At 42.6% G+C, this 21,019-nt stretch overlaps 1 protein-coding gene across 2 annotated transcripts in view; it reads right to left on the bottom strand.

The window, feature by feature from the left end:
- Positions 1-21,019, bottom strand: part of tacr1a (tachykinin receptor 1a) — a 54,689-nt gene that overhangs the window by 14,014 nt on the left and 19,656 nt on the right. For both annotated transcript variants that reach the window (XM_040050127.1, XM_040050126.1), the window contains exon 2: positions 19,908-20,102. In XM_040050127.1, the coding sequence (XP_039906061.1) occupies positions 19,908-20,102 (195 nt within the window). The remainder of the gene's footprint in view (positions 1-19,907; positions 20,103-21,019) is intronic.

Below are 21,019 nucleotides of genomic sequence, written 5' to 3'. Positions count from 1 at the left end.
GCGGTAACCGCGTGCACTCCGGTGAAACGGCCCGATGAGGTCCATGCCGATGCGCTCAAACGGGACCTCAATGAGGGGGAGAGGGCGCAGAGGCGCTCTCGGTATGGCCGGCTGGTTAACAAGTTGGCAGTCCGGGCAGGACGCGCACCAGCGGCGCACATCCGCTCGGATGCCAGGCCAATAAAATCGGGCCGTTATTCGCTCCAGAGTTTTCTTGTAGCCCATATGCCCTGCCATGGGGTTATAGTGGGCCGCCTGGAAAAGCGTTTCCCGGCGGCCCTGCGGCACCAACAACTGGGTGTGTGTTTCCTCAGTCTGAGTGTCACGACTCACTCGATATAATCGGTCATTTAATAAGACGAAACGCGGGTAGGTCTGCGCGGCCTCAGGGCGCACCACGTGACCATCAATAGCCATCACTTGGTCAAAGGCTGAGCGTAGGGTGCCGTCACGAGACTGCTCCAGTGGGAAATCACCCATGGGGGACACTTCCGGGGCCGGCGGGACGTCCCGTGAGGGACCCGCCGGCTCCTCCCCCCCGGAGTCGGTGTCGGACGACCCCGCGTCACCGCTGAATGCCGCGCACACGCTACACCCCGCTTCCGGTCGTGATCGCACTCCCGCGATCGCACTCCCGCGTACTGCCCCAGTAGCTGATGAAACCCCGGCCAATTGGTACCCAGAATCAGGGGGTGCGACAGGCGCGGGCTAACCGCCGCCGTTACCCTATGTGTATGGCCCTTGTATTTTAGCAGCAGCGGCACTATGGGGTACCGGTGCACATCACCATGAACACACCTCACCTCCACCCATTCTGCCTCCAATAATGCCCCGGGGCGAACCAAGCCTTGGTGCACGAGGGTCTGTGTGCAGCCCGTGTCCACCAACGCTTGGCGTATACCCCCTCGAGTCCTTACCGGAATACTGTATGTCCCTCCTGGACCGGGGGAGGGTGCTGGGGCGCCAGCAACGCGGAACACCTGCCCCACTTCCATAAGCGGACAATCCCTCCTCAGGTGTCCCAGCTGCCCGCACTTCCAACACTCCGGCCCCGGCGTTTGTGCTGCCCTCCGGCTCGGTTCCCCTGGACGGCACCATCGCCACGAACGGGTTAGTGGGGCTCAGCGCCGGCAGCCGCTCTGCCTGCCCTGGTGCCGGCACACGGCGCCTCGGGGCCGGCACTGGGGCCTGTTTGGTCGGCCTCCGTCCAGCGTCCCCGGACTCCCCTGCTCCAGCGGCAAGGTGGTCCTCCGCCAGCGTCACCGCTACCTCCAAGCTTGCGGGCCGGTGGCACCTGACCCATCTCGCCGTCTCCGCTGGCAATCCTTCCGTGAACTGCTCTAGCACCACCTTGTCCACCAGCTTCGTCTCGCCCTCTGATGTTCCCGGCTGCAGCCAGCGCACCGCCGCGTCGCGCAGCTGTCGGGCCCAGGCGAATGGTCGGTCCGTTGTAGCCAGCCGACAGGCCCGGAACCGCCGGCGATGGTCTTCGGCGGTGAGCCCCAGCCTGTCCACCACCGCCCGGCTCACATCCGGGAAGCTGCTCCTTGACGCCGGAGGCAGACTCAGGGCCGCTGTTTGTGCCTCCCCAGACAGCAGGGGGAGCAGCCGCGGAGCCCACTCCTCCCGCGGCCATTGGCAAGCCTCCGCCGTGGCACGGAAGGTCTCCAAAAGAATCTGTGGGTCGTCCCCGTCCCCCATCGGGGGCACCGTCACCGACAGTGGCGAGGGCTTCGGCGTGGCAGCGGCCCCGACCAGCCGCTCCAGAACTTGTGTCTGTCGGTCCGTTTGCTCCCGCAGCACGGCCAGGTGGGCACGCTGGTCGGCCGCCTGATCCCGGCTCATCGCCGCCATCTCCGCCAGCATCTGCGCCAAGTATTGCAGGGGCTGGGCGGGTGGCGCGGCCTGTGGGTCGGACATTTCCCCACCGGCACTTTCCTGGGTTTCGGCACCACTTGTGGAATACACCAGGCACAAATACACGCACACGCAGGTATGTACTGCCAATTTCCACATTTATTGATTTGTTTGTTTTGACAGCTGACTCAGTCACACAGCCTGACAGCTCACGAGCCCAGCTGATCTCCTCGCCGCTCCTCCCCGTCTCACTATAAACACAGCGGAGGGAGACCATCATCAGTACATAAACACCATCAGCTGTTCTTACCGGCCTCGCAGCGCCGCCCTGTTGAGCCTTCTGCTCCACTCCTCCCCGGCAGCTGCGCCCGGGGCCACGCCTCCGCCACACCATACTAACCCTACATGCATATATATATACAATGAAACTCATGAAGACCAGACAGCATCTTAAGCATGAGATTCCGTTTGTCATCTTGTCCAAGTCACTGGTAAGATGAAAATGATACATAGAGTAGTGGACTGAATATTATAGGAGCACAGATGTTTGCACCACATAGGGAGAAATCAGAATGCTGATGAGGGGTCTTGAATGAGTGAGCTGAGTGAGCTGATTGTTGAGTTTCTGGTGTGTGAAGAAGTTTTACCATGGCGCACATTTGGTTACATGAGAAGAAACTTATTATGTGATGAGACAACAGGGTTATGCTGTATGTTGTGTGTGGCTGATTGGATGAATGTTTGAGATTAAACTGGTTGATGAATTAGGATTGGTATGATTCCCCCCCTCCCGAGATGAAGAACACGTGTCATGATTTAACAAGGCCTTTCCTTTCTTTTCCTGTCTTTTCTTTCCTTTCTTTCATTCTTTTTATTTTGTTACTTTCATAGTGCACTGAAAGTTTTGTTTAATTTCTCTGTCATCTAAGCAGATCTGAACATTGAATAGGAAGAACTACTACATGTTGTTGCGAACGGTTGCAAAGTGAGTTTCTCCAAAATTAAAATGGGCTCAGGAGAAAGCCACTTATTTGGGACAATTAGGAAGCGAGTCCCTTTTTCTAAAAGGATTCAATGAGGAAATCCAGTCTGAATTTTTTTCTTTTCGAAATGTCGTCGTTTTGCTGAAGGTGGAAACGAAATGCGACGATAGATTCCGCTATCAGCAAAGAAAGAATTAATGAATTAATGATGAGTGAAAATAAAAAAGATGGGGAACTGACTGACTGATAAAAGCTGACAAAAGCTGACAAGAATTGACTGACTTAAAACCACTATGTGAACTTAACCCCCACGCTGATGTGACAAAGGTGTGGATGTATCTCTGTGTGTGTCTCTTATTGCAGGAGCAATAGGAGACCACAGGAGGAAACCTGGGTCACATGACTATGTGAACTCTGCAAATTTAACCTTTTTAGTTGTAATTTTTCTGGGTTTTTGAATTTACCAACGGTGTTATTCACCACCCTGTGTTGCTCACAGAGATCACTGTGAGAAAGAGTGTATACACCTGCGCAGCGATAACATTTACATTTCTTTTCTACAGTAGAGGATTAATCATGTGATTTGATCATGTGATTTACAGCAGGACACGCAACTTAATGTTTTTCTACTACAGGATTACTGAGTTTTTGTGTGAAGAAAACTGTGGTTACAGGCTATTTGTTGGTGATGAAATTACACTGTGTTGTTGAGAAAATGTTGTGAATGTTACAGGGGAGAAGTGAATACAGTGTGACACATACTGTGTTTAAAACCAGTGTTACTTCTTTTTACAGCAGAGTGTTAACTTTATGACCTTTTACAGTACCTCGGGAATCTGGATGGCCTACGCCTGACCACCAGGATAATGTTGTTTGTTTTTGTTGTTCTAATGTTTGTTTTTCCTTTAAGAGCGCTTGTAAAGGATTCAGCACAGACAGACAAGTGATAATTGAACAGATGTGCAGTGGTTACAGAATAGTTACATGGGGCTCATTATCTGACCACTATTGAACTCATGGTGAGTGACAAACTTAAGGAAAGTCATTGATTACAATGTGGAATGACGTTGAGATGTTCAATGATTTGGAGCAAATTATGGAAAAAGTAGGGGTTTAATGAGTTTAGAATAAACCTGCAATGATATTTGTCTCTGTGATGCTGAATACTTTATTACACTTATGAGCTACAGTTGGTTGCAAATGTGAAGTTTGTTTTAACTTAAAGACTTTGCCCACATGGAAAAGATATATATAAATCTTATAAAGTTTGTATCTGTCTTGTGTGAAACTTGTATGAAAAGCATATAAGAGTAAAAACAGATATAAGATCCCTTGAAAAATTATATAATGAAACTTGTATGTTTTGGATACTTACTAAAACAATGTATGAAAGTAATGAGAAAGTGGCCACTTTCATAAGTAAATCATGTAAGCCTTATATGATTTACTCATGAAAGTGGCCACTTTCATGAGTAATCACATATAAGTTTTTACTATTTCTTTTCCATATGGGTGTCTTCTAGGATACAGGCTCCGGGTGGAGCTGGGAGTTAAATAAGTTTAACATTTAACCACTGACTAATGTTTTGACACAGGGTTACAGGTTTGGAGTGAAGCTGCTCCAAGTGGGAAACCCTGGAGATTGTTTTAGGGAGAATGTGCAACATTCTTGTGCATGTCTCATTGTGTGGGAGTTTACACATGGCGAGAGCCGTGTGGCGCAAGAGGAGTGTCAAATTTTAATTTGCAGGTACTATGAGAAGAAGCGAGTAAGGAAGAGTGTCGACAAGATGGAAGCTGAGACTAGGAGAGAGGCTTCAGGAGGATCAGAGATCATCTTCAGCACAGCAGACATCCCACAGCCAGCTGTGCTACTGGGCTTCCAGGAGATCGTCATGAGGAGACTTCGCACAGAAAAACTCTAATTAAAATGAAAGAGATTCGACGTTGATGTTGAGGAAGATAACTAAGGTGTACGACGTGCTCTGCCTTAAATCATCCGCGGCGTTGGAACATGAGAAACTGACGGATGAAGGGAGTGTGCCAAGCTCCAAAAGTGACAGCGCAGAGGAGGTCCAGCGATGGACTTGTGGTTCTGTGAACAGCACAAATGCCGGTGACTGTGAAATAACTAACAACACTTTTCCCAAAAATGAAGCTAGTAACTTACTATCCTAAAAGATTAGCTCTAGTTGCTTATGCTTTACCTCCATGTGTGAGATCAGTATGTGCAGCAGCTCAAGCTGTACAATGTTCTGGAAAATAGTTTTATTTTACCCTTTTGACACTGTTAGTTCCACACGAAGTAGATGTCTACTACTGCAGACTAAAATTACATTTCTGTCAGCTGCAAGACACTTGTCTTTAATGTCACTGCTACTCTTACAACCGCACATAACCATAAAGCGGTGCACAATTCTGAATCCGTCAACCCTTTTGCCAACGAAGGAAGAGGGCACTTCTCATGAGTGTAGAGAGCACGTGGAGACGGAGTGTAAGCCAAGAAATGACTTAATAGATGTGCCACTCGTTGAGGGAAAGGTTTGGTTTGTTGATGGTTTGAGCTTTACAACAGCAGAGGGACAGGCTAAAATAGGTTCTACTGTAGTAGACAGTGAGAAAGTTATCTGTGCAGGACAATTAGCATGTTTCATATCTGCTCAAGCAGCAGAAATAGTAATTTTTACAGAAGCGTGTAAAGCTGCAGAGAGACAAATTGTGACAATATATACTGATAGCCAATATGCATTTGCTACATTACATTTCTTTGCAGCGCAGTGGGCAAGACAAGGTATGACAGCCTAGAACATGCCAAATTCTTGCAAAATCTGCTGGAAGCAATAATATTGCCCAGTAGAATTGCCATTTGTAATTGTGCAGCACACACATGAGGGAAAGATCCAGTTGCATTAGGGAATGCTTTTGCAGATAAGATTGCAAAAGGGACAGTTTTAGGAGCACATGGCGTTCACATTTTTGCAGTGCAACACCAGCAGACATTGCCTATTATACGAGATGCATTGGCAGACATGCAGGCCCACTGCAGGCCCACCAGCTTGCAGGATGATGTTTATTATCTGTGTGATAAACCAATACTGCCTAAGAATTTATATAGGACTGCTTCTACTTTGAGCCATGGGCCGTGCCATGTCTCAACAGGAGGGATGATGGGAGAAGTAGAGCAACATTTTCATATTCTAGGATTTAATGCTTTAAAAAAAATTGCAGGTCATGTATGATATGTTGCAAGCACAATTCTCAGGGTAATTTGAGACCTAAGAGAGGGAAATTCCCCAGACCCAGTCACCCATTTCAAGTTATTCACATGGACTTTATAGAGCTGTCCAACTGTAATAACTGTAAGTACTGTCTAGTGATAGTGTGCCCTTTTTCAAAGTGGGTAGAAATTGTCTCAACTAGGGAAGCAGATGCCATTCGGTTGCCAAAGCAATATGTAAGAATATCGTCCCGGGACACGGGATTCCAGAGACTATTTATAGTGATAATGGCCCACACTTTGTGAATGAAGTGATTGGGTTAATGGCACAGCATCTAAAACATCATTGTTCATATCACCCACAAAGTGCAGGGTTGGTAGAAAGAACTAATGGGATAGTAAAGCTAAGACTTAGGGAAACAATAGAAGAGACAGGCAGGACATGGTTAGACTGTATAGAATTAGTTAAGATGTACATGAGGATTACTCCAACATAGAACGGTCTGACACTCTTTGAGATTATATATGGTAGACTATTTAGGGCTCCAGTTTTCAGTAGTGATGATAGAAAAGCAGAAGAAAGAGCACATTAGCAGATTGGATGCTTAAAATGTTAAAAAGTGAAAAAGTCATGAGAACAAATGATCTGCCAGATGATTCTGTTTCTCCACAGGAACAGAGTCTGAAGTCTGGAGATTGGATGCTGATAAAGGCCATGGAGAGGAAGTGTTGATCCAGTCCACGGTGGGAAGGTCCCTATCTGGTGCTGCTGACGACGCCCACAGCAGTGAAGATTGCAGAGAGAAACACTTGAATACATCAAGCGCACTGCAAGAAGTTAACACACTTCCTGGCCGACTCTGGGTAATGGTGAAAAGTCCAGGGTACAAAGGGGGGAGAATATCTCTAGGACCTCTCGTCTCAATCCTGGTGAAGAAACCAACGGATCCAGAACCCAACTTAGAATGGCTAAGGAATGTGCTGTGCACCTTCTTGAGCCTGTTGACCCTGAGTGGATTAACAGGAGCGCACTGGGACAGAGCAAACCACACCCAGTACCCACATGGGTTTTCAACCAACTACTGGTGGCAGTTTATGAACACAACTGCTTACATAAACAACAAGACCAATTGTTATGCTTGTGAAGCCACTGTCTACACATTCTTCTGGGCTGTGGCCATATAGCATCACAGAGAGCGAGACAGTTTGTTTGCTTGCCTTAGCAACACACCTAGACTGCTTGGAACACTGCCAACTTTTCAACTCCCCTGAACCTGAATGGAAAAGTTGATTTGCCAGTAGCTGGGAAGGTGAATTGCTCTGGTACGACAGACCCGCTAGCCTGGCCCCAAGTATCTGACCCGCTGCTGGACATTATACTGCTAAACAAACTGGAAGCAGGCCAGTTACCCATGTGTATCAAGGGCAATGGGTCAGTCCAGGTTGGGGATTTGCCAAGGCATTTATGCAACGTCACTTATTCTTTTTGCCCTCGTTTGAACAGAATTAAGTGCCTGACGTGTCTGATGAATGTCAGGTGTGCCAGTGATGAAATTCAGCGAGCAGCAGACTGTGCATTTGACTCCTCATACCAAATGACACTTACTGAGGGAAGACAGAATGTGACCAAATGCTCAACGATCGCACCAACACCTAGAGGTACGAGGGTGTTAGCAGACTGGTATTTCTTTTATGGACATAAGGCATATCCATCTTTACCAGCAAAGTGGGGTGGTCTATGTGCACTCGTGAAATTGTCTGATCATGTTTTCTCCATGGAGAGAATTGAACACCATCCAGGATCAAAGACAAAGAGAGACGTCCAGAGTGCAAGCACAGGGCTCACGGATTTGAGTGAGGTCCCCTGGGAGTTTCGAATCAGGGGACCCGGAGCCAAGTTCTTACAAGGATTGTTCCCATGGGTCGGGAAAATTGTTTTTCTTGTGACATTACCAATAAGTTTGATGTGTCACATGACCCTCTTCCTATTGAAAAAAACAAAAGCTGTATCCAAGATGGCCGACTTCTAAATGGCCACCATGGTCACCACCCATCTTGAGGAGTTTGCCCCCTCACATATACTAATGTGCCACAAACAGGACTTTAATATCACCAACCATTCCCATTTTATTACGGTGTATCCATATAAATGGCCCACCCTGTATATAGCGCCAAATCACAGCAACAGTTGCCTCAAAGTACTTTATAGTGCAAGATACCATCATATTTTGGTGAATATAGATGTAAACACATGAAATATTTCCTCTGCTTATTATGTCTGGCGTCAGTTCTCGATTTTTTGAGCATAATAGCTTGCTAAATCCCTGAATGAAAATGCATGTTAAAGGTAATAATCATTTCTAAATCATAAGGTAACTATCTTTACATATCTGTTTGAACAAGGCAAAATTAAATTAAAATTCACATATTAAAATTTACAGCCTCTCTTTAGCTATAATGTCATAAGCATTCACGTCAGTAAGACTTGTCAGTGTCACCCTGGGTAAAGATGTCAAGGTGAGCTTTCTGACTCACAGACGTAAATGGCCTCCCATTGTGTTTCAAAACTATCTTCATGTGGTGCTTTTGTATTCAAAGAGCCTTCAGAGACTTTACATCATTGCCAAAAATGGCACCAGATGCATATGGCATATGCACTCATTCTGAAGCGGTCCTTCATACGGTCTCCCCTCTCTAGACAATGAATTATGATGCAGACATGTAAAGCAAGCAAGGATCTGACTGAATCACTCACTTATGCTTCAGATTAGCATACTTGAAATGGCTTTAAATATATTACTACATCCAGCTTCACAGAAAAAAAGCTTCCTATGCTTACATTTTGGCTCTACATTGTGCAAATAACCAGTGTAATGAAATGTAATGAAATCACTCAATGAAATAAAATGACTCAAGCAATCCACTAATGTTAATGTCAAATGTGGTGGTCGGAGGGCCCGGTGGCGGCAGTGTCTGGCAGCCTCGCCTCTGTGAGTGCGCTCCAGGGCAGCTGCGGCTACAGTGTAGCTTGCCATCACCAGTGTGTGAATGTGTGTGTGAATGGGTGGATGACTGAATGTAGTGTAAAGCGCTTTGGGGTCCATAGAGACTAAGTAAAGCGCTATACAAATACAGGCCTTTTTTTTTTTTTTTTACCATTTAATAAATGAGAGTCCACAGAGACATAATTTAGATACCCAAAACTAACAAAGTAGCTACACAAAGTCAGGTTTATCCATTAAAGCTGATTTTACTTTTCTGTTTATTTTTGAACTTCTTAGTTTTCATTTTTTAAAATGTTTGGTCTTTTTTCACTATGATGATTTTCCCTCATCACCACATTGAAACCTTCTCATTTCTTGTATGCTTATGATTATGGTCATGATTCTTGTTGAATCCCTAGCTATTATTGTTCCAGTGACACTGGCTGGCGACACCCTGTTAACCAACAGCTTTTAGCACAAGGAATATTTCCCGAAACGATTGCATGTGGTTGCTCAAGACGTCTGGCAGTCGATGTGAAATCGACAGCTAAAGACTCAGTAATAGGGACCTAGAGATTGTTCAAGTGAGGATTTTTTTCTGGAGGTCACCATGGGGTTGCTAGCTTGTCTTCAGGCCTATGTGACTAGGTTTTTTTCCTGTTAGCTTCCAAACTGAAGGTAAGAAATGAAGTCATAACATGCTAGCTTAAATAGCTACTACAGACTATGTAGAAAAGAAAACATAAGAATATGGAGAATAAAGCTAAAGCATAAGTGCCTTATAACTGAATTATGTCTAAACAGAGATGTACCTGTTAAAAAAGAAGACCGACTGTGCAGATGGTTTATGGGAATTTACCATTTGGCTTACTTGATCCTTAGCCCCAGTTAAACCTTTTCTGATTATTATTGCTAGGTTAAAGTCTTAGTGGATAATGTTTGGATCTTCAAAGTCAAAAGAGATGGCAATGTTAGTTTTGTACTGTCTCAGTGTGGAGTGTTCTTTGGTTTCACAGTGAAGAGCCACTCTCAATTTATCACACCCTCTTTCAAAACACTAAAAAACTTTAAGACAGAGGACTGAAGTGAACTACTATGCGAGAACTATTTCTATCATTGAAATTTATGGCTTCCACAATTTGAACACAGTTCAGCTTTTACATCTCTAGGGGGAGGGAAGTCTGTCCTACTGGTGTTTGGGAAAAATGTTAAAAGGTTACTATAATTAAACAATCTTCTTTATATCTGGACATGTTGGAATTGTGTAACTAACTTCATAATATTCATTCTTTTACATTTATATTTTCTGTCAAGCTGGGGCCTAACATGGAGGCTACATTAGCTTTAGAAAGCTGCAAATGTAATTTTAATGATTTTGTCCATTTTATATTAAAGAAAACAGTGAATACTCAGTAGCTGATATATAGACTCACGAATCCACACGTTGCATGATTCTGTCATTCTGCACCATTTTGTCTGTAATGAATACACCACAAGATTTTAGAAAATTAACTTACAGTTTGATATTTATGTCCAGTGCTCAGAGCAGAAGTAATTATCTGGTTAATAGTTGTGTAATTCTGGCAGGTGAACCAACTGTGGGTCAGCGTTTAAAACCTTCCCACGTGTTAATATGTTGTGGTATTTTCCCCCATTTTAGATTTCTTTTCACTCAGTTACAGAATGGTAAATGGCCTGTATTTGTATAGTGCTTTACTTGGTCCCTAAGGGCCCCAAAGCGCTTTACACATTCAGTCATCCACCCATTCACCCACGCATTCACACACTGGTGATGGCAAGCTACATTGTAGCCACAGCCACCCTGGGGTGCACTGACAGAGGCCGGACACTGGCGCCACCGGGCCCTCTGACCACCACCAGTAGACAACGGGTGAAGTAAACAACCGAGACTGTCCGAACCAGGGCTCAAACCCGGCAACCTTCGGGCAACCTTCCGATTACAAGACGAACTGCCAAATCTTGAGCCACGGTCAAGATTGTGTTCATTGCAATGGCTGCCAACAAATCACAAAAGAAAATCGGTGTCGATATTCCAGAAATAAAATCATTTGTGTGGCTTAAATGCTCATTGTTGGCTGGTTTTCTGCTGCAGACAGGAAGGAAAAAATCTGTCTGTGACATCATTTCTTGACACACATATTCTCTAAAGGTGTGAAAGCTTGTGCTGGTGCTCACAAACACCAGCTACTATCTATGTGTGCTGTTGCTGTTTATATATTGCAGTTATCTGGGCATTATTGACTTAGTATTTCAGCAGCAGTAATAGATAAATGTTGTGGGTTCTGAGGAGAGTCTTATAGCAGAAAGCCGCCAAGATTAAGCAGCATTACACACATAATGGAAATGTCTGACATACACGTAGTGCATATGCTCCTTTATTGGGTCAGTAAAATATTTAACAGGCCTGGTTCTCTCTGTGTTGCCAGATTTTGTATTTTGGTTTTTCTTTGTTTCTGTTCCCCCTGATCTTTGGTTGTTTTACCTTCTGTCTTTGTGGTTGAGGAACTGTGAGCAGCGACCCCAGAACTGTCTATATTTGCAGTAACATGACTCAGGAAAGGTGATTTAGTGCTTCATTTATTATCTCTTGTTGCGGCGGACACACTGAAGCATCTCTTATGAACATGAAGGAGGTAATGCAGTCCCACAATTCATAACATCAATTAATGCTCAACAGTAAATCACAAAAAGTGTTGCAAATCGTGCCACTCTGCCGCTGAGGTTTTGAACCTTCAGCAGCAGGTAACATTAAACCCACAGGTGTACCTTGAACATTGAAAAATTTGAAAAAGCAGTTGCTCCCTAAACCTAATAATTGGTTGGGCTTCAATCAAGCGTTTATGATAACTGTCAGTGAGTCTTTCCTCTGACTGTGAAGGAACTATGGCCCACTTTTCTTTGCACATTTCTTTTAAGTCACACTGGTTTTCAAGCAGGAATAAACCATTTAAAGTTACACCAAAGCATCTTAATTGGATATAACTCCGGATTTTGACTAGACCACTCCAAAAGATGAATTTTGTTTTATTTTTTTAGCCATTCATGTGTTTTGGTGTACTACATGTACTTGAGCTGTCAGACATTTTCCCTCAGGATGTTATGGTAGAAAGAAGAACTCTTAATCTCAGCAGGTTATCCTGAAGCAGCAAAGCAGCCCCAGACCATCACACCACCATGTTTGACTGTTGGTATGATCTCCTTTTTATGAAATGCTATGTTAGTTTTATGCCAGATGTAACGAGACTCAAACCTTCCAAAAAGTTCAACTTTTTGCCAACTATTTTCCCTAAAGTCTTGGGGTTCCTCAAGATGATCGGCAAATGTGAGACAAGCTTTTTTGTTCTTTTTATCTCATGGATACCATTTTTGTCCAGTGAACACTCAGTCTTACTGAGACTGAGAATTTCCAAGCATAATTGTGGTTGGTCACAGTTAACTCATAATTTAACAAGACTGGGGCCATTTCACAGGGTGAGGTAGGTTTGAATAGCCGCTTTCCTTTAAAAAGTCTTGATGCATGCTCAATCATCCAGGTAAGTAAATCCTAAAAGGTTGATTCTGTTCATCTGGACGTAGCGTTTTCAGTGGGAGAAACGTTTCATCACTCATCCAAGTGACTTCTTCAGTCTCAGCTGATTGCACGTTTCCCCAACCTTATAAACAGTACATTGCACAATGATACTTGATAATTAGACATCGGGGAAACCAAATAACCTCTGGCTAAATGGATGGCACAACACAGAAGAGCTACCTCGTCAGGCCAGGACTCTGCAGTCTATTTACACCTACAGGCCAGTGGACACTCTTTCAATGATGAGGATGTACACATCCTGAATAGGGAGAAACCCTGGTTTGAGTGCAGAGTCAAGGAGGCCATTTACGTGAAAAGGCCATTCCCCAACTCGCTGTGAATGGTACTCATGGCCATTGATCAGTGGTCTTTGATCAGTGGTTGTTGATCAATGGTCATGACGATTTGCATATTAATGATCAAGGAACTGACCTTACAGCTCATTGTTCAGTCAGTGGGCTGGTTTCAGTCATTGTGCAACTGTACTGTTTATAAGGTTGGGGAAACCTGCAGTCAGTTGAGACTGAAGAAGTCACTTGGATGAGTGACGAAACGTTTCTCCCACAGAAAACGCTACGTCCAGATGAACAGAATCAACCTTTTAGGATTTCCTTTAAAACCTGAAATGATCCTTTAAAAACTACACTTTGAATTTACTTGGGTATCTTTGACTAATATTATAATTTGCTGATCTACATATGAAAAGTTTACAATAATAGCCATAGCTTCATTAATCATTAAGCATGATCATTAATCAAGTTCAACTTTAGTCACAAAAAGCCCAAATAAAAGGCAGGATTTACACTGGATCATCTCTACATGAAGGTAGAGAAGGAAAGAAGATACGACGAACAAATAATCTAGAAATAAATATGAAATCTTTTTTACTTTGATCTTGTGAGAACCTATGGACTAAACACATCTTTTTTTTTTTTTGACTATTTCATTTATTTTTCAGCTTCTGCAATTCCCTGAATGTTTCTACCTGTTTCTCATTTCCCAATCATCGCTATAGTCTTTTCCTTCTTTGACAGATTATCTGTGGTTTTTCTCTTCTCAGTATTTGGTACTTTTGTTGTCATTTGTATTCTCTGTGAAACTTCTTATAGGTTCTTGCTTTGTACTGTATGTGAGTCTGTGCTTGTGTGCCAGTGTTTCCAAATATGATTTCAAATATCCAGTTATTTAAGCTCCTGTTTTGTTGACAAAGCAGCTCTCCAGTCACTAACATTCATGTATAATCAGTCTCGGCTGGCAGTTTTGTAGCATTACTCTAAAATTCTACACTTCCTACAAACTCAAATGCCATTAAAATACAGCTTCACTGAGATGAAAGCCATCTCCACAAATCAGATTAATGAGCACAGTCGTAGTTCTGTGAAAAAAAAAAGCTGGAGGTTTGTTTCTTGCTCGCAGCTGTTTTCCTCCGCCTGAGTTGACCACATTCCTAAAGGAGGAGCATTTCCAATGCCAGCACATTTTACAGTTCATAATGGTTGTTATGGCCTCGTATTTGGGTGTATTTGAGTTTCTCCGACTTGTTAGTTTTGTTGATATTTGTAAAAAAATAAAATAAAATACATTGAATATATAGAGCACTTAGTAGCTGTGTGGTTAGTAAGATGTTCTTTTTGTAGTAGTTTAGAAGCTTAGTTAGAGACTCATTTGATTACAGTTCCTGCTGCAGAAGTTCACAATTGATTATGGAACTTCTTTTGTTGATATTAACAGACTTCCTCACTGAGATTTGGTTCACACTGTGGAACAGGCCTTTCTAGAAAGAGTGGTCGAGTAACACAGGATGTTATGTCTAGATTTCTACTGGAGCTGCGACATGACACTTACCAGATCGACTCCTTGACAGAGTCATTCTGCTCAGAGGGCCCGAGCAGGCTCTTATTTCTAAGTGATGAATGACGCTTTAGGGAAAGGAAGCTGCAATATATCACCTAACTGACATACAAGCAAAATCAATAAAACCTTACTCAGTGGAGGTCACAGCTGCACTGACAAATTACACACAGTAATTTATATATACAGGTTAATGTGTGTGTGTGCATGTGTGTCTTTAAATGCATAATAATTAATGAATATGGAATACATTTTTAACACATGGGAACAAATGGATGCATGCCTATTGTTCAATAGTAGCGTTCATATAAATATAAATATAAATACATAAATAAATATATCTATATATAGATATATATATAGATAACTTTATAGATATATATGGAAGGAAGGTCAGCTGTTTTTTGACTTTGCTTGCTAACAGAGGCAAAAGATTACTGGAGGTAACAGGAGGACAACTCCAGACTGCTTCACTGTCACTAATGACAGGCTCATGTCGTGCAATTTTACAATGCCCAAAACATGCTGTAGCATGTTAAGGGGGAATAGTTTGTAAGCTGTCAGTGAAAGCATGCAGTAACATCTATTAATACCCACCTATGAGACCTTGCATACTAATTCCCACTGACTGCAAAGTCAAAGCGTTGGGCTTTAATCACAAGTGTCATTTACAGTCTTGTTAGCTCAGCTTAGTAACTGTTTTCTCACTCAGCTCCGGCATGTCACTGATTATGGTTTCATTAAAAAAAATAATAAGTGTAGCAGGCACCCCATCATGAACAATGAAATTGCTGTTTTGATGTTCATAATAAGCTATATTTCCATGGAGAAATGTGGGAGAATATGGGGACGGCAGTGGCAGACTGGCACCGAAGCAGAGTAAACATCGCTGCTGATGAGCTGAGAGGGTGCCATCAGTGGGGCTGCGATCAGCCTGTGTTTGTGTGTCATTGTGTGGGTGTTTTTCTGTGTTAACATTTGTAGAATCTACCTGTGTTATTGGCATCATATGTGGTATTGGACAGTCATCCCACTAGGATTACAAGAAGACAAGCAGGAGAAACTGCAGGTCACTGGGGTGGTGTAAAGTGGGGATTCGTCCTTTTTAGATATGCTGTGTTTATCCAGCTTTGTCTAAAGCACCTTCTGAAGTTTGTATAACACAGCAAGGTGTCCGTGTGTGCAGAGAGAAGATTAACAGGCGCATTTGCACAACAATACATTTCTTTGCCTTTTCTTTGATCTCAGATCACGGGGTGAGGGGAAATGCATTTGGAGCACTTCGACAGAAGTGACAGCTTTTGCTGTTTCCTCTGCTCAGGCAATGCATAAATATGGTGTTAAAATGATTCATGTTAATGTTCACTCACTGCCTTGATATGAAAGCTCTTTGGTCCTATTTTAGCAACCAGAGGAAACATGATAATTGGAGGAAAGGGTACTGACTGGTCATGCCTGAATGAACTGCCTGACCAGGCTGACATAGTAGTAGTAAACCATTCGAAGAGCCTGTTTTAACCTTCTTTAACCTGCAGCATCTCTCATCCAAATATCTGCCACACATCTTCTCAAACCTCTGCAGCACTCACACAGTTTCATATAATACATGATGAGAGTACTCAAATCTGCCAGTGGATAACATCAGGCATTAGTTCAAGCAGACCACAAAGTCAAGCACAGCACCAATCTCAACAGGTGAGCTCATCTCAACACCAAGCCATTGGCCAGTGGGTCCATCCAATCCAAATCTCAGATAGGGCACAATATTTAAGCTGCTGCACCCTGCCCACAGTTGTTGCTGCCCATCTGTGATCCACTCTGAAACACAAATCCACCCCAGCTCCTCCTTTCATGTTTTTCTGACTTAATATCATTTAGTACTCTGTTTACTACTAGGTTTTTGCAGCTTTTAGTGATATTATTTTTCTGTTTAAATTCTGTTTCACTTAAGGTCCACATCTACTTCCCTAAGGGTGTGTTGTTTGGGTTTTGCCTTCTGTCTTCAGAAAGATAAACACAGTCTGATGCTAAAAGATTTTGGCACTAAAGGCTCTTTGAAATCAGCCTAAATTGGAAAATACAGATAATTTAGGGAGCCAGTCAGTAGCCCGGACTTCCAACAGTATGATTAGGATGTGAAAACTTCAGGAGAAAACAATAGTTGCTTCCATCAAACTTCTCCATAAGACAGACTTAAGAAATTAAAAGATATTCAACTAACTAATTAGTTTCCACCATTTAACTAACAAAAACTCCAAAGTTTCTGACCTACACATTTGAAGTGATATTCTTGATTTTTGCATTTATTAGTATTTTAAATTAGTCATTAAAGCATAACTTCATGATTGTTATTGTATTATTGAGTAAAATACCTATTCCTCTTTTTGCCAATTGTCATAAAACCTAAAAGCAGCCAGTAATAGGCTGTAGCAGTGCATTAAAACTGGTTAAATGGGTAAATGTGTAGTGTTTGCCAGGCAGATGTTTCTTCCAAATGTTCCCCAGTAAAGAGAACATTAATGAAAAAGTGTTTTTGCTGCATGAGAGACAATGACCACTTTTAAATAAAAATCACAGCAAAGTGCTGAAAAGAAGAAAATGAGCTACTGAATATTCAGCAGTATAATAGAGAAGACTTTGACCCCACATGACTGAATTAGAAAATTCAGGAGTAAAATTTCCTTGAATGCTGGTAATAACTCTACAGGGAGTGCAGAATTATTAGGCAAGTTGTATCTTTGAGGAATAATTTTATTATTGAACAACAACCATGTTCTCAATGAACCCAAAAAACTCATTAATATCAAAGTTGAATGTTTTTGGAAGTAGTTTTTAGTTTGTTTTTAGTTTTAGCTATTTTAGGGGGATATCTGTGTGTGCAGGTGACTATTACTGTGCATAATTATTAGGCAACTTAACAAAAAAACAAATATATACCCATTTCAATTATTTATTTTTACTAGTGAAACCAATATAACATCTCCACATTCACAAATATACATTTCTGACATTCAAAAACAAAACAAAAACAAATCAGCGACCAATATAGCCACCTTTCTTTGCAAGGACACTCAAAAGCCTGCCATCCATGGATTCTGTCAGTGTTTTGATCTGTTCACCATCAACATTGCGTGCAGCAGCAACCACAGCCTCCCAGACACTGTTCAGAGAGGTGTACTGTTTTCCCTCCTTGTAAATCTCACATTTGATGATGGACCACAGGTTCTCAATGGGGTTCAGATCAGGTGAACAAGGTGGCCATGTCATTAGTTTTTCTTCTTTTATAGCCTTTCTTGCCAGCCACGCTGTGGAGTACTTGGACGCGTGTGATGGAGCATTGTCCTGCATGAAAATCATGTTTTTCTTGAAGGATGCAGACTTCTTCCTGTACCACTGCTTGAAGAAGGTGTCTTCCAGAAACTGGCAGTAGGACTGGGAGTTGAGCTTGACTCCATCCTCAACCCGAAAAGGCCCCACAAGCTCATCTTTGATGATACCAGCCCAAACCAGTACTCCACCTCCACCTTGCTGGCGTCTGAGTCGGACTGGAGCTCTCTGCCCTTTACCAATCCAGCCACGGGCCCATCCATCTGGCCCATCAAGACTCACTCTCATTTCATCAGTCCATAACACCTTAGAAAAATCAGTCTTGAGATATTTCTTGGCCCAGTCTTGACGTTTCAGCTTGTGTGTCTTGTTCAGTGGTGGTCATCTTTCAGCCTTTCTTACCTTGGCCATGTCTCTGAGTATTGCACACCTTGTGCTTTTGGGCACTCCAGTGATGTTGCAGCTCTGAAATATGGCCAAACTGGTGGCAAGTGGCATCTTGGCAGCTGCACGCTTGACTTTTCTCAGTTCATGGGCAGTTATTTGGCGCCTTGGTTTTTCCACACGCTTCTTGCGACCCTGTTGACTATTTTGAATGAAACGCTTGATTGTTCGATGATCACGCTTCAGAAGCTTTGCAATTTTGAGACTGCTGCATCCCTCTGCAAGATATCTCACTATTTTTGACTTTTCTGAGCCTGTCAAGTCCTTCTTTTGACCCATTTTGCCAAAGGAAAGGACGTTGCCTAATAATTATGCACACCTGATATAGGGTGTTGATGTCATTAGACCACACCCCTTCTTATTACAGAGATGCACATAACCTAATATGCTTAATTGGTAGTAGGCTTTCGAGCCTATACAGTTTGGAGTAAGACAACATGCATGAAGAGGATGATGTGGACAAAATACTCATTTGCCTAATAATTCTGCACTCCCTGTATTTTGAATTCTGTGCGACCCTCTGGCTTAACTCTCTTAATCTGTCGCATTTCAGATAACAAAATAAAAAATAAATCAAGTCCACATTTGGATACTTAAGTTGATGACTGAACAGGCTCTTTCATTTATAGAATTGAGGCTGGCTTTTAGACAAGCTAGAATCAATAGCTCAGCAAGGGCACTTGTCCAAAATGCACCACATGCAGTCAGTCTTCTGTGGTTTAATAAACAGCCAAATGAGGCCGTAGGTTCTGTTTACATTAGGCTCTTGAGTCAGCTCTTCTGTTTTGTTGTCCCAAAGGCGGTTTGTCTGAGTGCCGTCACTTGACTTACTTTGAAAGCTTGCTAATTAGGACTAAAAGCCATTGACATATGTTAATACGCTGCACTATCATAAAAAGCTAAATTGAGTGGGGATAATATTTCTCAGAATTGACTTGAAGAACACTGATTTTCATTTGGAAAATATTAGCCTGAAGCATTTCTGATAAAAAGCTAGCTGAAAGGCATCATCCATCCGTTTATACTTTATCCAAAGCTGCAGTTAGGCTGCAGAGAGAGATTACCCCAGGTGATGTTGGGAAAAAAATAAATTGCACACTCTACTCTGGAAACTGCCTGATCCTACAAGTATTACCTATATATATATATATATATATATATATATATATATATATATATATATATATATATATATATATATTTTTTTTTTTTTCAGATTACATATACATACTTAGCAGTTGGATATGTTAAAATAAATATCCAAAGTACAGTTATGCAAAAGGATGCATAACACGAAGAGCAAGCAAAGTGCAGGAAAACTGTCCAATAGTGTTGGGCACTGCAAGATCATCCACTCTAGCTCCATGGCTCTGTGTCATCCCTTTTTACACATTCTCCCCATCCTTCTTAGTAGCTGCAGTTGTAAAATTACAAAGGGAAAATTAAATGTTGAAATGTTTTTCTATCAGAGCGAGAGAACACCAATCTACTAGGATGTGCCTTCAATTCATCGACTCCAAAGTACAAAGAGCTTTAATCATTTTCACTGAATACACACAAATTTCACAAACCTCCCAAATTTGCTGTTGATGGGAAAATAATTAACTAGGCTTGTTGACTTGAATAGCTGCTTGCCAGAGAGACTCACTCACATCTTTTTGAAGTCAAACACAGTGTATTCTGGCCAGTCGATGTAACACACCACTCGGCCAGGGACCTCAGCCGTGTTGGAATAGTAGTACTGAGGAAAAGCCAGGAGCAGAGCCAGAACCCAGATCACACCCACCACCACCTTGGTCTCTGTGGAGGACATGCGCTGCTGCAGAGGGTGGATGATGGCCATGTACCTGCAGGGACACAAATGCTTCATGGTTTACATGAAAGAAGAATATAGGACAGAATAAAGAGCTTCAAAGATAGAAGATTCTTTTTTTAGCATGGGATCACAAGTTATTTAAGTCCTTGACGTGGGCAAAGAGTAAAAACACTCACAGAAATAGAGTTTCTTGAGAGTAACTTGATCATGACCTCTGGGATGTGAATATTCACACGCACTTGCCCACTCAGCACCAGGAAAAACATGACCTTTTTTCTTTCATATTTACAGGTTGAAAATCACATGACGTTTTCATTTGTTCAAAAATTATTTGGACTTTGAAGATGATTTTTTTCTGCACGGGATCGTGAAACTATGCTCCCTAGAGAGTAGGGCTGCCACGATTAGTTGTCTAGTCACGATTACGTCGACAATCAAAATCATCGACGACTGATTTTATAGTCGACGCGTCGGTTGAAGCTTTGTAAGATCACAAAAGACGCATGAATAAGTAGTAGGATTTAAGAGTGTAATAACGGACTGAAACAGAAGATGACAGCACTGCATGTACAAGGATGCCAGCTGCCGTTAAACCCCGAAGAAGAAGAAGTAGCTCTGTCCCAGAATTCATAGCGCAGCCCAGCTCAGTTTCCAATAATGGCGGTAGCTGGTTAGTTTTAATGTTACTCTTATTATTCTTTCTGGTTCACAAAATAAACGTTTAACATATTTTCAAGCAAGAATGTAGCTGTGTAAACCTCAAATATCTGCTCAGTTTATCAAGACACCACATATTTTCAAAAGCGCTCCGACGTCTGTTACCCACTAGCTCGATAGGTAGCCGGGGGCAAGGCTCACTAGAGCCGGTGAGAACCCCGGACTCCGGGCAAATTGTTTTCAAACCCACTGCCGTCTTTCGCTACTCAGGTTAAACATATATAAGTCACT

The sequence above is a fragment of the Simochromis diagramma genome, unplaced genomic scaffold, assembly GCF_900408965.1.
Source record: "Simochromis diagramma unplaced genomic scaffold, fSimDia1.1 OVJJ01000159.1, whole genome shotgun sequence".
NCBI lineage: Eukaryota > Metazoa > Chordata > Actinopteri > Cichliformes > Cichlidae > Simochromis > Simochromis diagramma.
Note: the sequence above shows the minus strand (reverse complement) of the source record. Positions and strands in the feature narration are given on the sequence as shown.